This window comes from Sarcophilus harrisii, chromosome 2, assembly GCF_902635505.1.
Source record: "Sarcophilus harrisii chromosome 2, mSarHar1.11, whole genome shotgun sequence".
NCBI classification, from domain to species: Eukaryota; Metazoa; Chordata; class Mammalia; order Dasyuromorphia; family Dasyuridae; genus Sarcophilus; species Sarcophilus harrisii.
In genome coordinates, this window is record NC_045427.1 from 517,542,489 (window position 1) to 517,567,775 (window position 25,287).

Genomic DNA, 25,287 nt, shown 5'->3' on the forward strand with positions numbered 1-25,287 from the left:
ACTGTGAGGCACTGAAAAAAAATTAACTAAAATCAGGCTGTATGAAATATCTAGCCTTCCAGTTGATCACGGGGGCCTGGAAAGTGTAAACAAGACAAAAATCGATTCCTTAGTGCCCTCAAATCAATCCCCCAAAATGGTTGGGGCATCTGTTTCTGCTAAATTTTGTTTACTCGGGCAGATTTGCTGTAATTGCAGTTGTTTATCTCCCATTGTCCCCGGGGCCCTAATCTCCCGATTACTAATACTTAACACTCATTTCACATCTAAAGCTACTTCTAATCCTCAACAGGTTTGGGGGGCTCTTAAAATTATTGAAACCACAGAGACAGGAGACACAGCCTCTTTGTGAAAGGAACATTTTCTTATCTACTACCAGCTGGGTCCAATCATCACCAGGGATGGCTACAACAAAGGTGCTAAAAGGCTCTTTCACAATGACTGCTGCTCTACTGGGGATTCAGTGGATAAAAAAGAGCTTTGATGGAAAAATCTGAACAAGAGGCTAGAGCAGTCCAGCCAAATAAAGTTACTGTCATAATCAAATGCTGTCAATCACAATGAAAATCCAATTAAAAATGTTGCAGCACGACCCTCTTAAGTGGAAAAATGTCCCCTATTTATACACATTTTTGTCAGCTCCACGCTAATTCTACAATTGGAAAAGTACTAGTATTAATTGATTTTTTTTTTCCAACTTAAAAAAGAAACAACAACAACAAACCCAGGAGCCTTCTGAGGGACTGAGGTTACATTCAGCATGTTGGTATACAATTAAGAGTTAATCAAGGCTACCTTTGAAAATTCCATTTTTATTCGCATCAAGGGAACCTTAACACAAATGGTACCTATTCAGCTACTTCTGAGCTGGAGTTGATGATCATTTATATTTTAAGAGCAGAGATAAGAAAAGAAAGACGAAACTAATATAGGTTGCTGCAAACATCTCTCTCTACTTCATAATAATAGCTGTCATTAATTCTGAACCTAATATTTAAGTCTATTTTGAAAATTAGAGAAGCAAAGGTTCAAGTATCGTCAGTCCTTTTCTTTATACTCTAAATGGTCAACCAAATCTCCACTTGTTTGTACACAGTTTGGACCTCACAAATAATTAGGTATCGACAAAAGGTCTCTCTAAAACTGCTCGGCCCACTATCCCCCAAGGTCCCTCTAAAAACTGCTACAAATTAAAAAGCAAACAACCCATTATACAAATCCAGCTGGTACAACTGTAAATAGGAGGTTTCTAATAATTTTCTCTAGCTCTTGAAATTCCTGGTTAGAAGCATTAATAATTGATAAGAATTGCATCTATTTATTGATAAGCACTTACACTAAAACAACTTTGCAACCTTCAACAACAATTCCCATATCCCAGATTACTTGGTCCCTGGATCTTTTTGCTTTTACTCTAGCTAGCTGTGTGTAAATATGTAACTCTTGGTGGTTGTCAACTCAACAATCATTCCTGAAGACATAGGAGAGACTGTACATCTGATGAGTTGCTGGAAACAGATCATACCTTTTCCTTCTCCCTCCCTCACCTCACCAATGTGACAGCAGAAAAGGGAGGTTGGGAAGCCAGTGCATCAATCTAACATTCTAAAGATACTGCTGGCAAACTAGCTATCTCTGAGTCCTAGTTTACAATAACTTCTGAATTTGGTGTTGTAGTGGGTTCCATTTCTGAATTAAAAAACTAATTAGTCAAGTGACTGACAATTTATGATCCTGTGGTGTTCCCAAAGAGCCAAATGCTTAAAGAATTCCCCCTGGAACAGGTCTGAGAATGTATCCATATAACAATGGATTAGATTGCTGATCAGGTAACAGAAATAACTAAACTTTTTTCGAGCAGATCTACTATGTTTCCAGTACCGTGCCAGAAATTGTGGAGATACACTCTCAAAAGATCAAGACCCTGTCTTTAAGAAGTTTATCTAGTTAGGGAGATGACAATGATGGACAACATACACTTGAGTGATAAGTGGGTGGCACAGACAGTGTTAACAGGAATTCAGATATAAGTTATATGTAAGTGTGGGTTGGAAGCAATGTAAGTTAAAAGGAAATTGAAATATGGGTAGGGGTAGAATTTAGGGAGAAATAGACAGAAGAGGGTAGACATTTCCAGTGAATTAAGCCAAGGATCAAATTATATAAGTAAATCAAATTTAAAAAGTAATTATGTAAGGCTATTCTAAGAATATACTTTATTTTCATGGAGAATTTGGTATAATGTTGTTGGAGAATAGTCTGATTTTTAAAATATGTGACAAATGACCACACAATTGCAGGATTATAAAATTATAAAGAAGGCAGCTTTGCATAGTGTAGCACAGAATTAGGGTTCTAGAACTCGGTCTGCTTTTAACTCTTAGTGTGACCCTGGCCAAATCTTTTAAACACTCTGGAACTCATTGACCTCTCTTGTCAAATGACGGGAATGCCTCAAATGATCCTTAAGGTCTCCTCTACCTCTAAGAGTCTGTGAGTGTAAATCTCATTTCAGCTTGTTTGATGGGGGTGGAATAATAGTTTAGAGAAAGGGTGACCTCAGCTGCCCAACAAAGAAGTCAAAGTGCAAGCAGCACCAGCAGCAGCCTCAAACAGTCATTCTGAGAGAGAATAGCAAGAGATGCAATAGAGGAAAACAAAGTTATCTTTAACTTGTTGAAAAATGAAAACTGTCAGCTCACTGTGATCAAGGAATGACAGATATTATCTATCTGTAGCTCTCTAGTAATGTGTATATATATTTTTATATATTTATCTGTTATAGTCTTGTCAAAAGATTAAGCTGTCACTTCTATGGGAAAACAAAGCTTGTTTTCTGGGGTTATAATCTCTCTGTTCTTGCTGAAGTGCTAACTTGTCATCAAAAACTCAAATTAAAGCTGTCTGATTTAGTGCGATCTCAAGCATTCAAGCCAACAATTCCACGGATGTAATTATGTGCAATTAAGAAGCTCAAATAAACTTATTTCCTGGTAGAGTCCTACTTCTAAACAGACACAAATAGATGCTTCTAATAGCTTTGGTATATTTCAGAATTTTAAAATTAAATCATAAAAAATAAGACCTCACATTCTATCATTGTGGTTGTCAATGGAAACTCCCATTGCTCCTGATGGGATTCTTGTCTTGACAGAAAATATTCAGAACAATTTTTGAAATTCCAATCTCAGAGCTGCTCTCTCCCAAAATCTAGACTTAAAAATTGCAGCACCAGATGAATAACCAAATATGAAAATAATAATGGCAAGGATAGGTAGTCAGGTGTCTCTAAATATGGTCAGAATGATCCAACTTAAGATGTAAGCCATATATCCTGGGCAAGATAAACCCAATGGACTGTGGCCAAGTTTAAAACCATTTCTTAACCATGATGGACTTCTGCAGGCACAATAGTGCCTTAACCCCAGCTGGCTTGAGGATATATGCCTTTTCTTCACATTTGAGCTTAGGGCAGAGAAAAATCTCAGATCACCAGAAACTGAATGTTGCATTTAGCTAATCTGGAGAAGTTTGATGGAGAATATGAATAAAAACTCTTGATCTAGAAGTGGAAGAATTTTTTTGAAGATCTTAAAATTACAAAGCTGGGATTTGAGTGTTTTGGAGAAAATATTGGATTCACCAATTCTTCCTGTGCAACAAGAGAACTGTGGTTCTGCACACATATATTATATCTGGGATATACTGTGACATATTTAACATGTATAGGACTTCTTGCCCTCTGGGGGAGGGAGGCAGGGGAAAAGTCGGAACAGAAGTGAGTGCAAGGGATAATGTTGTACAAAATTACCCAGGCATGGGTTCTGTCAATAAAAAGTTAAAATTATGAAAAAGAAAAGAAAAGAAAAGAAAATATCGGATTCGATTGTTTCTCTTTCCACCTCTCTTTCTAAATTACTGTGAAGAATGCCCAACTTAATGTAAATCTTGATTTAAGTGCTGAGAAAACAGCCAACCATCAAACTATCTGAAAATGTAATTACATTCTGTAGGATTAGGATCAGTTTTGAAAAAGCAGAAAAACTACCATCCCACAATTTAATTCAGAGAAGTTATGCAAGTTAACATCTCTTCCAAAGTAAATAAATGTTTGAACAGATTTTGCTATAATATTTTGCCATCTTAGCCCCAAAACACTGCCACCCTTTACACATAAAACCTGTTCTTGGAAATGGGACTATCTTGAAGAAAAAAAGAAATGCAAAAGTACAACTTTTATTATGATTTGAAGATATATACACTCCTCTTCTGCTCCAGAGACTTAAAAAACATTTTAAATAACTCATCCAGGTCTCACAATAATGTCTTTTCCTTGTAAGTAAGATAACTTCAATTCAAATAGCAAAATGTAGTTCAATGCAACTTTTCAGGGCCTAGGTGAGTAACAGAACCTGAGGGAATGCTAAATGACAGTGTTCTGCTCTGACATGTTCAATGCACAAAATATCAGGCATGATTACATTATAAGAAACACACACATACACAACACAACAACGTGTTTTTAAACAATTACTAAAGCAGTATCATAATAGCATAAAGACAATTTCTGCGCTAGCTTGTTTTCTGAGATTCTCGTTGCCACTGAACAGCTAGAACAGATAATAACTATTAGTAAATCAAACTCCTCTGCAATATCCAGCTGTGTCTCACGCATTTACATACAGATAGAATGGGTATATGTTTTTAATATGTATGTGCTACGTACTTTTACCACAGCTGAAGTGCATGCTACAAAGGAGGAGGAGAATGGGAATAGAATCAGCATGAGATAATAAAGTGGCCTAGATAAAGTATTAGCCAGCGATTGATCTCAAACAGGGGATATGCTGCTTCTTTTTGACCTGATTACTTACTATGCATAGATTCCATTAAATAGAGCTTAGATATGGAAAGCTTTTCTGAAAAACAGTCTAAATGCATAGAAGGATCTATGGTATTCTGAGTCAAATTTCTAAACATTCACATGAATAATCTGCCCCTCCATATCCTTTCCAGATTGTGTACTCACTCAGTTTTGCCCATGTCAATATTCAAGATGAGACAGGGAAGGTATGGTGGGGAAGATGAAAGGGGTCTGGCTGAAATCTGGATGGAGAGCTCATTTTCACTGAGGAGAATCCTACAGGGAGGGCCCCAATCAACAGAAAGCATCCCCTTCCCTCCCTTACTCCAAAGGATTGGGACTACCAAACAAATATTGCTTTGCTCTAGGGGCCAATCCAAACCTTTTCACATCTGATTGGCTTCAAAGATAAAGAACTACCCTGAACTCATTTCCAAGCCCTGCCCGCATTTGGAATCGGCAGCTGCAAGGGCTTTTCACAAGTTTTCAATTTAATAGAGTGAGTAAATTCATTCATTTGTGCTAATGAAGCTTCCACTTCTCAATCCCCACCCTATTCTGGGATCCATAAACAACATCTCCATCTTTCTAGGCCATCTTTCTAGGAAGCCTGTTCTTAGGGTCCATTTTCTAATTTCACAAATAAGGAAAAAAAAGTGACCTGTCCAATATTATACATCTGCTTTAGTGTTGGAGCCAGGACTAGAACATACATCTGAGGAGACTGAACCTCTACACCTCTTACCTGATCTATGATCTTAAATCTGTCCTCTTCTATTTCAGTGATTATACTGCTGGAAAGTATCCCTAATGAATCTGCTTTATTTGATTACGTATATTTGTGACAAAGGCTTGGTTCCCTCCCTCTTTCCCTTCCTTCCTTGTTCCCTTCCTTCTTCCTCCTTCTTTTCTTCTTCAATGGGAGGAGAGTAGAAGGATGAAGGAAGATAAAAATATGATAATACCCCCCCTTCCCAAAAGGAGAATCATTAAGGCATCTTTTCAAAAAATGCAGAGGACAGAAAAATGACTGGAAGTACAAATGAGGAGGATATCTTTGAAAGCTATGCTTAAAGGTGTATAGAACAGAATAGCAGTTTCAGGTACAATCCTCTCTTTCTGTTCTTCTATGTATATAGAAATATCCATGTTATTTGGTCTTTTATATTCAGAATAAAAAAATTAAAGAAGAAAATAGCCCTAGAAATATTTATTTCTCAAGAATAATGCTTCCCAAACAATGTAAGTACTCTTTATAGTCTTAACTCCCCAAAGCCAACCAGGATAATTTTATTCTAAAATATTTTTTAAAACCATATTTTGATAAGAAACACTGTGTATTTCAATATTTTCAATTCTGGTGTTCTGTTTATCCCCAGTTCTATGGGCTTATAGATTATCTTTTCCTGTAACTTCACTAACTTTGGTGAGAATATGTAATTTTACTATTATCTTAGAGGTACTTTTTTTTTTTGTGCCTGCCTTTCTTTTCTATAACAATATTTCTATTTTCACTGGCAAAGAAAAAAAATTTTTTTTTACATGTAGCACTATATCGTTGTCTGGCTAACCTAAAAACAAGAGCGGTGGGCTCTACAACTGACTGGGTCTTCCATTTCTTCCCTCCACAGGATCTGAGACCTTTCCATGAGTGTAAGCATTCCCAGTTCATGGAGCAGAGGGTAGCATTAGCAAAAGTCCTATCACTTGATATATATATGGGAACTTAAAATAAGCTTATTAATCACTGATTAATCATCAAAGGAATATAAAGAGTTTGGGATTCTACCAATTTGAAAATGTCAACATATTCATATCTAGCTGTTTCCTCTTGGGCTTCAAGAAGACACCAAATTGATAATGGTCTTAAAGCACTTAACTAGAGGCCATAAATTCCTCTGATGACACTTTGACTTGAATGGAGCTTTTCTCCAATGAAAGACATGCATGCACATGTGTATAGTAGATGAAAGAAGAGAGGCACTAGAGTCTGCCACTGACAATACTGTTTTCTTAAAGACCATATCTGAGGGTATGGCTCTACAATGCCATATTGCAAAGGAATCTTGCAACAGAAGGGATTAGAGGTTACCATTTACTCTGGCAAGCAAAGAGAGGGACCCAGGGATCAGACATTCTCATCTGTACCCCCAAATCCCTGCATTCTCCCTGGTTTCAACATCTCAAAGCCATTATGGTAGTGATGACGACAGTGCTGGAATCACAACCCCAGGGAAAGCTATTCCAAGAGCCATGTCACAACAATGATGACTGAATTCACTATTTGCTCTCCATTTTATTTATAATGGTGATCACTAACTTTAGTCTAGGTCAAAGCGAGGACCTCCCCAGCTTCTGACAGTGAAATTTCAACCTTTGTTGGTCCCACCCCATCACCTAAGTCTTTTTCAATCAAACTGAAAAATAAAAGGCCATAAGGGGAACTTCAACAATGCTACAAGCCTTAAAGTTGTTTTAACCCAAGCTGCGCAGGCCAAGCCAGTATCCAGCTGTTTGGAGTCACCGAGCTTTGGAGATAAACTGTTCTTTTCCAAAAGGAAGCCATCCCCCCTGCCCTGCCCACAGTGACAAATGGGCTCTGCAGTTCATGCATTCCTGAGGAGGCCCTCGGCTTCCAGATGGGAGTACCATCAAATAGGTTGCAGGCAGAGAAGGGAAAGGAAAAATTAAAGCCATTAATATGCTGGAAGGAATGAAAAAGACTGGGCCTTCTTAAGGTGGGGCTCCCCAAGAATAGAGATCCCGTCTTTCTAGCTGGAGACACTTTGATTTTCTCCTTAATGCCCAGTGAGTCTAGTCCTTTGGTCAAAGAGTTCCTTTGGGAGTTCCTCTAGGAGTTAGGAAGAGGAGTCATAAGAATGCTCCAAGCACAGTTCTCATTGCTGTCTGCCTTATGTCTGATCTCTTATGGAGCAATGGGTGGCTCACTCTTGTTACACCTCTGGGCATAAATCCATTTAAAATAAAACAGCAAGCAGTACTAAAAATAATGTTAAATATTAAGTACAAGACAATGCTCTCTGTGACTAAATTTTTCATTATATTTTATTGATTTATTGATATTTATTAATAAAAAAATAAAAGTGGGGTAGCACACACCAGGGTGTGTAGTTGTAAAGAGATATATCTAGGTATGTAGCCACATACATCCAAGTACGTATGCTTCTGAGGCACTGAAAGTGCTCACCCTTTAGCCCCATCTTTATGATTTGACACCCTGGAGTGGTGTTCCTTATGAAGATATACATACATATATATTTATGGGTGTATGTGCGATCTGCAAATGTTTTATTTATAAGTGGCCGACTCATTGCAGCATTGAAACGTGCATTTACAAACAGATATCTGTTTTATGAAACCCTATTCCTTTGTTTTAATAGCTAAGCTATCCAGCCATAGCATAATAATGCGCAAGGTAAATGGGTCTCTTTCTCTAGAACCTGTTCCAAGTTTTCTCAGATGTGACTAACTGCAAGAATTTTCCAACCATCAAAAGACAAAAAAAAAAAAAAAAAAAAAAAAAAGAAAAAAAAAAGAAAGAAAAAGAAAAGAAAAAAAAAAGAAGACAGTCTCACTTGAGGTACTAAGTCTGTATGGATATAAATTGGAAAGCTTTGGGATGAACTTTAACTTGAGACTACCTTGAATTCAGAATTTTTGCTCTCAGGATAATGTTAAGGAGGTAAGTACCTTCCTAAAGAGCAGTCATGCTGCAAAAGTGAAATATTGGAATTCTTACTTTCCTATGGTGACATCTGCATGGGAAAGAAGTTATGAACATTCAATTGTGCTGTTATTGCATTTGATTAAAAAAAGTGCTTATGAGGATGTAATATGAAGAACAAAAAACCACCAGCTGATATCCTCAAAATATATCTTTTAAAAAGACATGCAGAAAAATTTAAGGAAAATTACTATGATGACAGTTTTTTTTTTTTAAGGTAGGATTGGTATACAAAACATTGGCTATAATTATTACTTACTAATGTTAGATGCTGACATTATTCAAACAGCTTGTGCATTGTCAAATCAACAATCTGTACTAAATAAATGACCATTTGGGAATTGTGGAGAAGCATCTCTGTTCCTCTCACTGCCTGACTAAAAACTGTCATTTGCAATCAAAGGAGGCTGCCTTGGAGCTGAGAACACAGCACTAGAAGCCTTGCAGTTGCCTCTTTCTAAGGAAAAGACCAAAGATTCCCATTAACTTGATCTTTTGCAGCCAATCTAATTTCATCCTGCACAGATCCAAGAGGAATCCAAGCCACTATGCTCAGCATTTCCTATAGGATTGCATTAAAAACTTAATACACTGACTGCCTCTGTTTTCAATCTTCGGATTTGGAAAGGTTATAATAGCAAATAATGACAAAGAATGACCTACCTTAAATTGTAAGCCTTGGGTTGGGACAAAAGAAAGACCTCTGCATTAAATTTCAGAATGTTACCTTATAAAAACCCAGACAAACCTGAAGGTAACTGAGGTGTGAGTCTCAAAAACATCTATCTCAATGAGGTAAATAATTTTGCTCTGACTCAGGCTGTATATGAAGCAATAGATAAAAAGAGAGTGGGTGGGATTTTGTTTTTTAGTCCTTCCCAAGAGAAATCAGAGCACAGACACAAGAGAGGAGAGTTCTTGAAATTAACATGACTCAGGGAAGTCCACTTACCATCAAATCCTCAGGTGCCGGCCTTTCTTTTGGCTGTTTCTTCATACTGGAGAGGACAAAAAAAAAAAAAAAAATGTTTTCATGTGATTTATATAGCTTGCAAAGGTGTTATGCTTTCTATCCTGGACTGCATTCCCCAGAATTTAAATACGCCTTTTAAATTTATTGGGGCAAAAAGAGAAATATATCAGCTAAAATATCAGTCTGTGACCTCTTACTAATTCTAGCCCTTCAAGATTGTACTTTCTTATGACAGACTAGGTTGCAATTGCTGAGCACTAAATGAGTCAGAGGAACAAAGGTGATTTTTCTAGGGTCGTCCTTGAAGTAGAGGTAAGGAATGAATTAAAAACTCATACTGGTTTTCTGCCAACATGAAAAAGAAAGCAAGATAGTATTCCTGACTCAATTAGGATCTGTTCCTATTTTAGATGTGAGGAATATTTTTCTTTCTTTTTAAAACTGGAACAAGAAAATAAGACAAGGGACAGGATTATCAAGTCAAATGACACAATGTCTCATTTCTTCATTATGACTTACATTGACAAGTAATCTGTAAAAAGGATCAGAAATCCAGATAACATTATGAAATTACAAATGGGTTGTTACACATTATTCCCATTGTTTCATTTATTTTGGCTCCAATACAAGTTGATAATTCATTAAACAGCTGTTAGAAAGCTAAGTTTGTTTAAGCAGCTTAAAGGGATCACATTTCTCATCCAAATATTCCTTGTCTTTCCAAGCAGTAGGTATAATTAGTAGCTGTAGACTGTGCTTAGCTGCATGATGGAGTACTAATACAAGTGAGGTGACCATTGTTAACTGCCTGCTATGAGACTGGATGATCATCTCTTCGTTCCCTGTCCTTTTATCCCTTCCCCAAACACTAATGTATTTCTAGAATAAGGTAACCAAGAGTCTCAGGCTTTTCTCACCTGGCAGGGCTAAATTGATTCTGAATGCTCCTTTATTTTACACAACAAAATAACAAGCAAGAAATCCCTTACTATGTAATTCGCTGCATTTGCTGACAGTATTTTTTTTTTAACAGAGATTTAACGATCATATGGTAAATAAGAACCATAGTTATGAACCATTAATGACATCAAGGACAATTTGCCTTCCCTATAAATAACCATATGCACCTCTCAAATAATGCATCCATTAGCAAGTAATTCAAGCTGTCTCACTAGTAGGGTTGGTAACAGTCCTAATCTGACATTCCAAAGGAGCTGTATCTCTTGGGAAAACAAGGCTATTACCCACTATCATTTATGTTTCGGCTTGACATCTGTGGAAATTTCCGCACAGGTTATCCCTCCCTCTGTTTCCATAAAAGTTTTATACAACAGCTGATTAATTTTTTGGACGAGATGAAGAAGCAAGCCAAATCCTCCACAATCTTTCCCACCCCACCTGCCCCTATCAGTTAGTCATACCACACAGCTTGCTATGCCTCAGAGTGGTACTGCAAAGTCAATGTTTTCCCCAAAATGGGTGATTCCCCAAATCCAGGATATGAATCTGTCTTATGGCTTTTTTTTTTTTTAATTTCAATATGTTGAAATGGAGATAATCATGGGGTGGTGGTGGGCTTACAAAAGAAATCTTAGGTATTCATTAATGGCAAGAAGGTGTCTTTTTATTAATGAACTTTAAAATACTTGACTTGAATCAATATGGTGGTTCAGTTAGGCATGTGTGAAAATGAAAATGTTTTTGTAAATAAAGACAGCTCTGAAAAACCACAAAATATCTTGTAGATGTTTTAAATAAATAAAAGCAACGTCTATAAACTTCAAAAGCATGAAAAATATTCCTTTTATCTATAAAGGTTTTCCTATGGAATATAAACTGTATGGTGCATTTTTATTAAGAGGTAACATATTATACTTAGTCAAAAAGGTGATAAAGCCTGACATTTATATTAAAGAATATTTCTTGTTTTCAATTCAGCATAATCACCAAATAGATCATTTTCAATTTTTTTTCCTTTTTTATCTCCCCCCACCCACCTCAAAACACTTGTATAGGGACTGTTCTTCACATTAGTTCACCATACTGCACACGAAATGTCTTTTGGCAGGACACCCCTGTTCACATTCCCCTGGCAAACACAACTACGACTGGCAGTTCCTTGTGGGAACTGAAGGAGGGAGGGGAGTCAGTAAAGGAGGCAGCAGAATGTGGGAGTGGGGGTGGACCTCCTGTCTGGACCATTTTCCAATTTGTGTTGTCTCTTTACTGTGGAATTCTGATTACTGCACCACCTACTCTTTCTGTTCTTTTCCTCTGGAGGCTGTGGTCATCCCTTGGCTCTCTTTGTTTGTGAAACAGCTGAAGGGAATCTGACTGTCCAGCAAGGGACTCCAAGAGAACATCTGGCTTAAAGATACATGAGAGGAGTCAGTGCTAGTCAATCAATCCTGAAGGAAGATGTGGGGAAGGATAAGGAGGTGAGAGAGTCTTGTTCTGTTGGGAAAGGAGAGACAAAATGGAAGGGGGCTTTCAGAAAAAAATGGCTCAAGTTTCCTTATCTGTAAAATGATGGGGTAGTACTAGAAAAATTCTCAGATTCCTTCTAGTTTTCAAAATTCTAAGATTCTCTTTGATTTTCAAAAGGTTAAAGAGACACAACCAAGCCATATGCAAAGTCATTAAAATGGCTTTCATGGAATATTGTATTAGAAATAGAGCCAAATAATTTAGTGAATAGTCAATGAATTCATAAACTATGCTGCTTATCTCAGGTGAAAGACAGGTTTATGGGGAACATGAGGGCATGTTAATAATAAAGATCAGCTTCGCATTTTCACCCAATAGGTAACATAAAATTATGTGTGTGGTTTTAAAACATAGACACACACACAAACACACACACACATACCCCAACCAGCATCCATGTTCATAAAAGAAGTCTGACTCTCAGCAGTTTATTAAAACAGGGGAAAACCCTTTAATGTACGTTTAGGACCCTTTGTGTAAATAACGTTTACATAATTTAAACAATTTCTTCAGCTTTGCTGCCCCATCTGCCCAAGGCCCCAAAGTCCCTCCTGTCTCAGAAACGAAACAGGGAGAGCCACAAGGTCTCACGGAGCTGCAGAGTTAATGGCATGTATCATTTACATGGAGGGCATGGCATGTTTGCAAACTGAGCTCACCACTGAGTGATGAAGTGTACAAATGGTTCGGAGAACTCTCCAACCGGAAGGACTGGCGAATCCTGGCATGGAGAAAAAAACAAAACAAAACAAAACAAAACAAAAAAAAAAAAACACCAAGTCACAAAAAGTCAGGACAATTTTTCTTTCCTCCTTTACCCCACACAGTAAAAAACATACCACAAAGACAACTAGCTAACCGCTCCCCCCAAAAAGGTCACCATCCAATTAAAAAGGCAGTCTACACACCACTCACATGTTTGTATAAAGATGCCAAATTTAAGGCACCACACTTTATACAATGGTGAGAAACATGAGGGAAGATGGGGAGGGAGGTGAAAAAAGGACAATGATAGCCACAGGGTAGGAAAGAAGGTAGGGAAAGTGTAAATGAGAAATTAATGATTATTTAAGTAACACACAAATGGTCTTGTAATTAACAAAGAGCTGTGAAATTATTCTTGTGTTGACCTTTGTTTCTTTTACTTGATTTGCTATTTATTTACACTTTTCTTTTTTGTTTACATTTATTTATCTTTTTACCTACTTATCTACTTAGTCAAATCCTCAAATCATTTGGTTTAGATTTTCTACCACATTCACACAAGGGGTTTGTATTTCCCCTCAAAGGAAATCCAATTCATTTGCAGCCAGCCTGATCCAAAGTTCTCCCCAACCCGTTTTCTGGGAGCAAGTGAATTAGACACAAAGAGAGAAATCCACCACTCGCCACAAAAGAAGGCTAATAATAAACAAACACACAATCCCAAACCCAAACCCATAAAGCTAAACAAACACCCCACAAAACAAAACCCCAAAGCACAAAATAAACCCAAGCAAGGAGGAAGCACCACCACCACAACAAAAAAAAAAAACTCCAACGGAGGGAGCAAACCCCATTACCATTTGCAAAAGAGGGCTTTAAGAATTTAGGAGTTTTTCCAAGAATGACAGAGAACTCCACTGTGTTTATAGTGTAACAGCTCAGGATGTAATGAAATTACACTGCAGAGTACTTTAACAGTCATCTCATTAGACCTACAGTTGGAACAAGAGAGCCACATAAAATAGGCAGCTGCAAATGACTCCATTCTCATCTATTCTCATTTGCTATTAAAAATACCTTTCGGCGGCTTTTTTCCTCCCTGACATCCCTACACAAAGTACCCTGCAAAGTATGATACATGCACCTATTTAAATTAACAAAGGAATGACTTATTTTAATCTCACTGTGCTTTGGAGTGCTTTGGCCATTTGGATGAGCAATATATCATTACATACAACCTTCCAGCGCTGCAGGCAAGAAACTCAGAGCGTGTAGCATTTGGTGGGAGCCAAACAATTTCTCTCGCACACAACTGTGTCAAATGCATGCATGGATTCATTATTGAGAACGCGAGGAAATAGCTTTGATGTAGTGGAAAAAAGAAGATGATAAAAGCACCTCTACAATATGTGTGTCATTATCAATGGTGGCAGATAGATACAATTGCAGAGCCTCCTATGTGATTAGTAAATATACATATAATTGCTGTGGCCAATTATCAGAAAAATGAGATCGGTAATTACAAGACAGAAAATTAACTAGAACTCTTATTAAGGCTTTGTTTCCAATTCAAACAATTGGAAACTGTTGGAAAATACAATTAGATCAAAAGTAAGTGAGGAGTCAAAGCAACTCAAAACACTTTGGGATTTTCAAAGAGTTTTGTTTTGTTTTTTAATGGAAAAAAAATGTATATGTAAAGTGTTTTTTATTCCGTGCAGGTTTATTCTCCTTGAATTCATCGATTTCATTCAGGGATAGCAAGATTATCATTTCTAAACTTAAAACATTTAGTCAGCATTGGAAGGCATTCATGAGGAAGGGGAAACAAAGGGAAATAGAGCTAGATAAAATCCGGGAAAGTTTTGAATTGAGGAATCCAGGAAACACTGTAGACTGCCGAAACACTCTACAACAAACAAAAATAACAACAATAAATTGGGCACCCAACAGCATAACAAGGCTTCAAAAAGGGACTACAAAATGGTTGCAGAAGTCTTGTCAACTTGAGATGCAAAAATGAAGTGTGGTATCAAATTTCTTTCCAGGCCCCTCTTAGGAAGGCTGTATTTATAACCAAGTCTGAGTCTAAGCAAGTCCTACTTCAAGAGATGATATTTCATTGCTTAAAAAAAAATCCATTAATAAAAAGACAGTTCAAAGTCAGGGTGTAAGAATTTATAGACTCTACTTTGTCAGAAAGATTCTCTCTCAAATTTCTGCTTTGCTGATTTCTGGGTGTTGTTGGTTTGGGTTAGAATGGAGGCAGTAAAAGAGAAGAACAAAATCTAAATGATATGTTTAGGCAAATAAAAGAACACCTCTTTAAAGTCTCTGAATATTTACATAGACTGTTAAAATTCCGATGTGGCATTCCATAAAGATCCCAGCATAAAATGTAATGCTAATTTGGGCCTCATTTCAAAGTATGATCCCAAGACAAAATTAATGAATTATAGAGTAGCCAACTTGATGAAGATGTCATTTTAACATGGATGAGAAACAAAACAAGCAAATCTGACATCTTTGCATGGGTAGTTAATTTTATTTAAGACCTGATATTGTAGCCCGTTAAGTTGCACATAATATAAAACTCAGGAACACTGGGTGGTGCACATGAATAATTTATTTTGCTTTTGAAAATTCCAAACCAAGTCAACTTCCCAGAACCTCAGTGAGTGGATTCTCATCCCAGCTGGGCCTAGAATGAATCTCACTAATCAAATCAGTCACTAAAGGCATGGGGGTCAGATTATAATCTCAAACACACACAAGTATTCTATTTCTTCTTTTTTTTTTTTTTAAATCTATACTTCCAACACACATACCTCTTAGGCAATTTATGAAGACTCAGTGACTCATCAGAGATCACATTTAGACAAAGGTAAGGAATAAGGAAACAGTAAGAAAGCCCCTATCTCGGAAGAAAGTGGCCTGTTCAACTTAGGTGAAAAATTGGTAGGACAATATGATGAGAAAGTAAATCAACAAGGTTGACAGATTTCAAGCTGGAGGGTTTTAAAGCAGCCACCTCCCTTTTCTTGAGTCAGATTACTAATATTTTTAGGCCAAGATGAGAAAAGACTGACAACAAGCTGCAAAATATTTCATGAATTTGAATTCCAATGGGGCAGAAATATGCAGTATAGGTTAAAATTAGCTAAGGGCAAGGGGAGGGGAAGGGAAGCTCCAATCACTCCAAGCCTATGGGCATAGGACTATAAAAATTATAGCCACTGAAGTGCAGAGAAATAAGAGAAGTATTTACTGACTCTGTTGCCTTGTCGAAGTTTTCTTTTCTTTCTTTTAAATGGGGTTCAAAGAAATTTAAAAAATACAAATAGATCAGAGAAGCAGCTATACCTTAACAACTTACAATGGCTAGAATAGATCATAAATTGTTAATAAAAGTCATGCTTAAGACCTGGATGGTATACTTTACCCTAGAGATTTTTAAAAAAAATGTTTTTCTCTTGTTGAACTTCTAAATAGAGGTACAGAATGAGAAAAAAAAGAAAAAGAAAAAAGGACACAACCTTAACCAAAAGCTTTAACCTAAGATGCCGGTCCCTAGTCAACTTTAGATTCCCCACAAAGGCAACATTCAGCTGTATCTTGTTATCAAGCAGGCTATTGCTATATAAAAAAAGTTGCCATAATATATTTCAGTAAGCAATTCTGGACATTAAGGAGGGTAGTATTTGAGTCTCAGAAGCTCCCATAGCATCTTGGTCAGCCTGATTCGTCATAGAACTGGAACGTGCTTGTGCCGCCAGAGTACAGAGAAGGGCAATAGGGAAAAAAAAAAGTTTGAGTGATGCCTTTGCCTTGTGAATAATGAACAGTTCAGGAAGGTCAACCCATTACAACTGAAACCGTTTAATTATTAATTATGCACAATCTATGAGCAAAGGACAAGTTCAGAATGTTTAATGTGTGGTAACTCCAACTGGACTCTCTCTGGGCATTCTGTTATTAGCACTTGTCAGCAAGGTGCTCAGGCATAAAGAAAAAGGCATAGTAGCAGAAAATGGGGGGGGGGCAGTGTGTACATATTAAGTGGGGTGGGGGTTAGTCAGAAGGAGGTGAAACTCCAAACACAGCTGCTACTATTTAATTTACTGGGTAAGCTGGCTGACATACAACTTATGGACTTTGAGATCAGGCAGGTAAACTAGAAGAACCAAATAAGGAAGAGGTGAATGAAAGAGGTTCTCTTTAAATGACTTATTTAAAGTCATTTAAATAAGGAAGGTTATTGTAAAAACCACATCATATACTTAAGCTAAACTATTTCTCTGCTTTGTGTGTATACACATACATATGTATGTATATATGTTACCCTCCCCCCATAACTATAATAAAGGAAAAGCAGAATGCAACTTTTGGAATGCTTAGGAGTCAGGAGGTAGATTGAGAGCTCTGGTTTTATCACTAACTTACTGTGTAATTTTGAGAAATGCACTGAACCTCTCAGCCTCAGTTTCCTTAGAAATTTTTAAAAATTCACTTAGAAAATGAACTAATGTATGTAAAAGCAGACTGAAAAGGATAATATGTTGTATAAAACTAAGGGACTATTCTCTGATACCTGACTGAAGATCAGAACCCAAAGAACTCTGTTTTGTTTAAATGAAAGATATGAGAAACCAGAAAAAGTTAAGGAATTTTAGTTTTAGCCATCAACTCAGCATGCATTTATTAAGTACCTACTAAATGCCAGGCATTGGGCCAAGCTGTAACACTTCCATTGCTTATGTTGTTTTTTTGGACCATAATGCTCAATGATGGATGCTTTTATTGGAAATACGAAGGAAGAGATGGGTATCTAAGTGAGATGGAAGAATTTTGTGGCAACAGAGGCTTTTTATCATCCTAGAATAGTGATTCTTTCCACTTACAAATGAGTGGCATGGAGTAGGGAGGAATGATATCATTGTATCCTCATGATACAAGGATCAGATCTTAAGCTCAAATCTGCCTCTTACCATAGAATCATAGATCTATAGCCAGAAGGCACTCTTTAGCAAGGTTATTACTTGCTCAAGGTCACAAAAGTTGTGAGAAGCAAAGATAGGATTGCAAAATCCAGCTCATCTGACTTCCCCTTTGGGGTTGTCCACAGTAACATGCTCTCTGGTTTTCAACTCCTGGTTTGATCCTCTGGGTCCAAGCAGAACAAGTCCAATCACTCTTCAACTTGACAATTCTTCCTGTATCTGAAGGTACCTATTGTGTCTCAGCCCACTTCCCTCAGTCTGATCTTCTCTCTAGGTTAAATAACCTCAGCTATCTGAGTAGTATGTTTGCTGTTCCCCTCATTATTCTCTTTGCATCAATGTCCTTCTTAAAAAGTGATACCTAGGACTAAATGTTACCTCCCTCATTCTGGATGCCCTGCCTGTTAGTAATGCAGCTTACTCAAGATTATGTGATAATCAACTATGATAAGACTTAACTCTTCTGAGCAATACAATAGATTTGGGATGAAAAACACCACCTCATCCAGACAGAGAACTTTGGAGACTGAATGTGGATCAAAGCAAACTATTTTCATTTTTTTTTTTTTTTGGTCTGTTTGCTCTTTCTTTCTTGTAGTTTTTCCTGTTTGTTCTGATTTTTCTTTCACAACATGACTAATATGGAAATATGTTTAAAATAATTGTACATGTATGGCCTATATCAGATTACTTGTTGACTTGGGGAGGGGGGAGATAAAGAGAAAAGAATTTCAGCTCAAGATCTCACAGAAATGAACATTAAAAACCATCCTTACATGTAATTGGAAAAAGAAAATACTATTTACAAAGTGGAAAAAAAGGGAAAAAATAATGCAATTTACTGACATTTTAGCCTTTTAAAAATAGTTCTGTCAAACTGTTGATTCACATTGAGCTCAACAGTACAGAAATACAATCACATCATTTTCACTTAGCTTTCCTCATCCTGTACACTCACATGGTTGATTTTTTGAACCCAAGCATAGAACTTTGCAAACTTATTGCTATTAAAATTCATCTCATTGTATTGTCAAGTTTCTTTTATGGAACCAGACTCTGTCATCTAAGTTATTAGCTATCTCTAAAAGCTACATGTCTTTTGCAGTCTGGAAAAGTATGTCATCTGCTTATGAAAATCACTGATTTAAAAAAAAAAAAAAAAAGGTAGATGTGTATAGGGCCAGGAACAGATCCCAAAGGCTCTCCACTAGAGACCTTCTTCCAAGTTGATGCCGATCCATCAAGGACTATTGTCTAAGTGGAATTACTCATTCACTAAGTTATCTACCTAAGAAGATTAAATAATGTAATTTGTGATTCTAGGAAAACAGGAAAGCATTCTACCTTGTTTGTACCTAAACTGGTTTCTAATTCTTATGCCTGGAAATTTTTTCCCACTATTCTTTACACCAAAGTGTTATTTTCACAATGGCTCATCCAGATGTGTTATTATTTTGGTGATTTGGTGATGTGCGACCCTTGAGTGGGGAAGAGACCTTGCCATTGCTCTTTAAAGTCTTAGTCATCCACTGTATTTTGTCTGAGAAGTTATTCTTTAGTCCTCAAGTACAGGCAATGTGAATTATAGGTCCCAAGGTGATTATTTTTAATGATCAGTGCATTCAGAAAACCTTTATGGTCAGAACTGTGGTTGCAGAGAATTACCTTTCATGTCCTATCAAAGTTTGCAGTAGGGAAAATTATTATTTGGGCAAACAAAGGTATATCCTAGAGGCAGGAGGCTGAGGAAGGAGAAATCTCAATGAGATGATGTATCAGTACACAGAATTTATGATATAAGCAATTAATAATTATACAATATATTTATTGCCAGAAATCAGTAGGCATAAGTATGTTACATGAAAAGACAAGTACACTAAAATATTTAATAAGCTAAAAAATTCAGCCACTCTTTGTGATCACAATTTATCTAAAAACTTAAACACATTAAAAAGCATTTTTGACTACACCATAATGAACTGGTCTAATTCACAGAGCTTCATCAGTAGGACAGGGTGTGAATGGGGTGAGCTTTGAGTTTAAGAAGGTTTACCAAGGGACGTCATCAAAAAAGGAGACTTCTGACCCACCCCTGTTGGAGATCAGAGAACCATCATTTACTCATCCTAGTCCACATCAAACCCTGAGCAGGGAAAGTGAAAGATGATTCAATTTCCACACTGGGTCACCCCATGCTCCAAGTTGCCAGATGTGACAAATTACATGTGTGGGCATTTTTGTGTGAAGTTCTGTCCACTGGGTCTAGGCTGACAGTAGCAGCTCATTTAACTTGTCTCAGGTGGGGCTGGAACTAGGGGCTAAAGGCCTGAATTTTAGCCACTGAAACACCCACTTTACCTATAAAACTTTAAATCATGGAAGAATCGGTTATTAGCCAAGTGAGCATCACTGACAGTGTATTTAAAACATGCATACATAAATATATACATATACATATACACATATATTATATATAATGTATATGTACAGATATCATACACACAATTTTAAATGAATACAGTCTATGTAATTTAGATTTCAAGATTTCAGTGACTTTTTTCATTTTCGTAAATATGCAATAGAGATGGGGATTGAGAAGATTTTTTTTTTAAATAACATCAAATTCAACCCTATATATTCATTTTTTAAGACTTCCATTATCCAAGATTTTCCAAAGAGGAGCCTAATGGTTGTCAGCATACAAATTCATCTTTCAACTATAACTTTTAATTGCTTAAATTCCTTTCTGAAGCAAATACATTTTCTTTCCCTTTTCTTATTTTAGTCTCTTGTCATTCACAAGCTACCAGTGTGCAACAATATGGAAATGTCCACACATATACAACAAACACATACACATTCCTTTTAAACAGCTAAGGCATAGCAGCATGAAGCATACCTGGCTTACACCAAAGGGACTTCATTTGAAAAAATAAAACCAGTTATTGTTCCTCTTTCTTTATATACTCCCGATGCATTTTTATTGCTTTTTCATAAAACACTGCAGCAAATAATCAAGCATGACCACTGACATCCACAAGATTGAGTTTTAGGAACCATTAAATGAGCTCACCCTCATGGGAAACCTCCTGCTCAGGTTGGTCTAAAGGTAATTATTCAGCAATTCCTACCTGTGGTTTTACCTTGTTTTTATATAGTGTCTGAATTTCATACACTGGTAAGGTCAATTTCAGCCTCAGTAAAAGTACAACTAAACATGGTCTACCCAGGATCTAAATTATGATGTAAATGTACATACTGGCATTTTATGAATGTTTATGTGAAGAAATATGAATGAAAACTTGTCCAAAATACTCAAAATCCAAACTACTCAAATCCAAAAGGAAAATGCAGGGAAGAAAAATCATTTCTTCTAGGTCCCTAAGCAAAAAGATAATTTTTTTATTTAATAGAGACTGCAAAGCTTGCCCAAATTTAGACATACAAGCCACACCTACACCTATAAAGCTGGAGAAATTCCATCAAAGGGAAACAAATCTGGTATGCCTGTGTCCTGAAAAACCAACAAGCCAGAAATCTGAGATCTCATGGGAAGCTCTGAGTCCACGTCCTCACACACCACTCCACTGCTGGTTAAAATAATTATTGTCATTTGGGACATGAATTGCATATACATGGAAAAATACAATTCTAAAAAACTGCAAAATATATGAGAACTTGGAATATTATTTTGGATATTTTTAGACAAATTCAAGGGCCTTGAATACCAGTTCAAAGACCATATATTATGGAACATGAGCTTTGCTGGAGTGCAAACAAAATATGATCTGTGAAGGGGTTTTAAAAGCTGGTTGAAGAGTATATAGCATTGGTTAAAATAACAGTTAACATGTGAGGAACAAAGAAAAACATGGAGAGGGAGAGGCAGAAAATAAAAGAGAGAGAGAAAGAAAAAGGGAGGCAAGAGAGAAGAAGAGAGGGAAACAAGAGAGAAAAGAGACAGAGAGACAGAAAGTGAGAAAGAGACACAGATACAGAGAAACAAAGAGAGAGACACCCAGAGAGAATATACTACATGCAGCAAAATGAACAAGTTCACTTAGAATGTATCAGGTTTTGGAAAATCATAATGTCATCCATTATTCTGGATTTTAGAACATCAGGGATTTCCTGGGTCTAGCAACTCCCATTTCCAAAAGGAAAGAAGGAATTTACATAGTCCCTGGAATGCTGAGAGGCAGCACCCTAGCCAACAAGCTTGAAGTCCCTTTTGAAAACATTTGCATAGCTTATATATAGCATTTCTCCTAGTTTAGGGAAAATTAACAGCAAACTCAAAGATGAAATATCAGTGCCTCAGTCTGAGCTGCTGAGTAACTGACATTGGTATCCAACTTCATTTCAGGATGTACAAGCCACATCATGGTGGATTAAATGAGTTTTACCCTACAGCTGGATAAGACTTTACAACAGGGCAAGACATATTAAATGAAAGAATACAAAACTGGCCCCACCAAGCAACTGCCCATTGATAGAATGTGATTCATAAACCTACACTACCAAGAAATTAATTCATTAATAATACAGCAGACTTCATGGACAATTGAAAGAGCACTATTTCTCAAATGACCACCTAAACATTTAGAATTTTTGCTTTAAAGTTCTATTTTAATTAACCTAGTAGATTTATTCAGTACCTTTGTGAAATAATAGAAATATGGCATATTTAAGAAATTTTTAAAAATGTGACTTCACATTACCAAGTACTTTAAAAAATCAGTTCTTCCTGATGAATATATTTTATGTGTCTATACTTTTTAAAATATCAGGAAAATCACTTCTTTTGGCTCATTTCTTTGGTAACATTTAAATTTTTGCTTTATTCTTTCTATTCTCCCTCCTATCAACTCATAAATATGAATTGAATATAATTATAAATGAACAGAACATTAACTTTTGGATTACTATTGTGTTTTGGTAGAATGTTAATGTTATTTCTAAAAAAATAGTTATTACCAAAAGAAAAAGTAATTACTAAAGAAATTCTGGCCTTCACAGTAACCTATTTTAAATCTTCAAGCCAGCTAAACTACATGATTTTAAACAGAATGGATTTTTCAAAGGCAGCATTATATTTCTAATGCATGCATCTTATATAAAAAAATGGATGCTCAATTTTTGGTTTCTCCAGTTAGATATTTCCAACGCTATGAAAAGAGGTAGAGAAGTGAGTAACCATAAAATAAGGATGGGTGTTGGGAAGCCCCAACTTCAAGTTTGGATTCTGTGACATCCTGGAAATGTGATAATGAATAAGTTGCTAATCTCAATGGTCCAAGTAATTGTCAAAAACCATCATAAGTCAAAAAGGAGCTACAGAAGGGTATCATAGAGTTTCCATGCTGAGAAAGCACCCAATACTCATAAAACCACAGGTAGACCAAACTAAGACAAGACAAAAACCACTGTGTCATAGTGGTTGAGTTAACAGAAGCTTCAGAATATAATAAAACTCTTTTTAACTTTGGCTATTTAATACTTATAAGTTTCTATCACAACTTCTATAAATTATAGAATTTTTAAATATTACATATGAAAACAGAAGTAGATAATTTATGTTTAGCATGGTTAGGAGCTCTTGATCTATAGGAATTAGTTGTAGGCATACTTGTAAACTAATTAAACTATTTGCCTTTCTGTTCTGAGAGAGAAGAAATCAAAAATGAAAACCCCAGTTCTTTGTGATGCTCTGGATGGCTCAGGCAGGGGAAAGTGGAGAAAACTTCAATGAGAAGAAAAAAAAAATATTTACTTTAAATGAGCTTTGTGCTTTGAATGCAACTGCTTCTTAACTTTCCCAACATCCAAAGCACAAAGCTCTCTAAGAAAAGAAGAATGAATTTGATTCCTGGCAGAACTAGTTAATGCTAGTGTAGATATTCTTAAGTGGCAATTCCTTCTCACCTCTCTTCTTGAGCTGGGGAGTGACAGAGTTGAACATGATTTTGAAGGGAGATTCTTTTGACAGCTGGAAGATGGATTGTAGAAGGGAGAGACTAGAAGGAGAGTTTTCAGTTTAATAAACATATTATCACTGTGCTCATTAGAGCTGCTTGAAGGAGAGAATGTCTGAGCTGCAGATACATTAGGGAATTGAGAAGTCTACAAGGTAGAGTACTGGGTGGGGGAAGCAGTGTTATAGTCCAAGAGAGAGGTGATGAAGGCCTGAACAAGGCTAGTGATTCTGGGACTAGAGAAAGAGGAATGAAGACATTGTGGAGGGCCAAAATTCAGTAACTGATTTGATAAGAGTGGTGAGAAAGAATAAAAAGCTGAAGAGGACTCTGAAATGTCAAACCTGGATGACTAGGTGGTGCCCTCAATGGAAACAGGAATGCTTGGAAGAAGGACAGGGCTTTGTGGGTGAGTGGGTAGGGAGTGAATGAGATGAATTCTATTTTAGTAGGTTGAGTTTGAGATGCCTATAGGATATTCAGGTAGAAATCTCCTAAACAGGTGTTTAGCAGACAAGCCAACTAAGCAGATAAAGTAGGGGCAGAAATAGATAGCAGCCATGGTCACAGATCTAGTTTTGATATAATGGGAGGTGGTAGTTGTTTCTGGAGTGGGAGGAAGTTTAGGGAGGTAAAAAAAAAAAAGGAATAAACACGGGGTGAAAGAAAGAATAAAGCCCTTTACGATACTCTAGTGGAATGGTAATGCCTGGAGTTACAAAACATAGGCTCAAATTCCAGTTCCACTGCTTAGTTAGGGAGCAAGGATTTTTAATGTAACAACTAAGTACCAGGCACGGTACTAAGCACTTCACAGATATTATTATCTCATTTGATCCTCCCCAACTACTATGAGGTAGATGTTATTAACCCCATTTAAGTGACTTGCTCTGGATCACATAGCTAGTGTGTGTCTGTGGCTGGATTTAAAATGAACTTAAATCTTCCTGCTTCTACATACAGGGCTCTCCACAGTGCCACCTAGTTGAATCTAACCTCCCCAAAACTCAGTATCCTCATTTGTAAAATGGGAAGCTAACACTAATTTTTATAAATAGCTTAATTGCTTGTCATGAATAAAATGCTGCAAAAATGTTATCAATAAGGAAGCCATTTAAGTCAAGTACGTTAAAGTTAGGGACTGACTGCATTGATAGACATATAATTCTAGCATTTGTTATTATAAAGTTCTACTTGGGAAGCCCCAAGCCTTCTGCAAATTTTCTGGACTTTATCAATTATATTTAAAGAACGTACTACATGGAACTAGAATTTTCTTTGTCTATGAGAGAGGGATTGGGAAGAAAAAAACAAAAAATGCATTTGAAATTAAAGCAACCACACTGGGTCTGGAATCTCTCTACTTACATCAAAGTGAAAGGTTACAAGGCCAGCCTTTACCACAAACTGTGAAGTGGCCAAAGTCTTCTTCTTCATACCTCTTCCTTTCTTCCCTCAATCAAAAACTTATCTTAGGAAAAGACCTGATAAACATTTATTCTAAGATGAAAACACCTTAAAACTTGGTTAACTATTTG

At 36.6% G+C, this 25,287-nt stretch overlaps 1 protein-coding gene across 6 annotated transcripts in view; it reads right to left on the reverse strand.

Moving 5' to 3' along the window:
• MAP2K5 (mitogen-activated protein kinase kinase 5) overlaps positions 1–25,287 on the reverse strand; it is a 301,668-nt gene that overhangs the window by 28,401 nt on the left and 247,980 nt on the right. For 4 of the 6 annotated variants that reach the window (XM_012543497.3, XM_023498214.2, XM_012543493.3 and 1 more), the window contains 2 exons: positions 12,729–12,790; positions 9,562–9,607 (listed from right to left, as the gene is read on the reverse strand). In XM_012543497.3, the coding sequence (XP_012398951.1) occupies positions 9,562–9,607; positions 12,729–12,790 (108 nt within the window). Of the gene's footprint in view, positions 1–9,561; positions 9,608–11,838; positions 12,037–12,728; positions 12,791–25,287 lie in introns of all 6 variants that reach the window. The other 2 variants (XR_004232393.1, XM_023498226.2) reach the window with 2 other exon arrangements.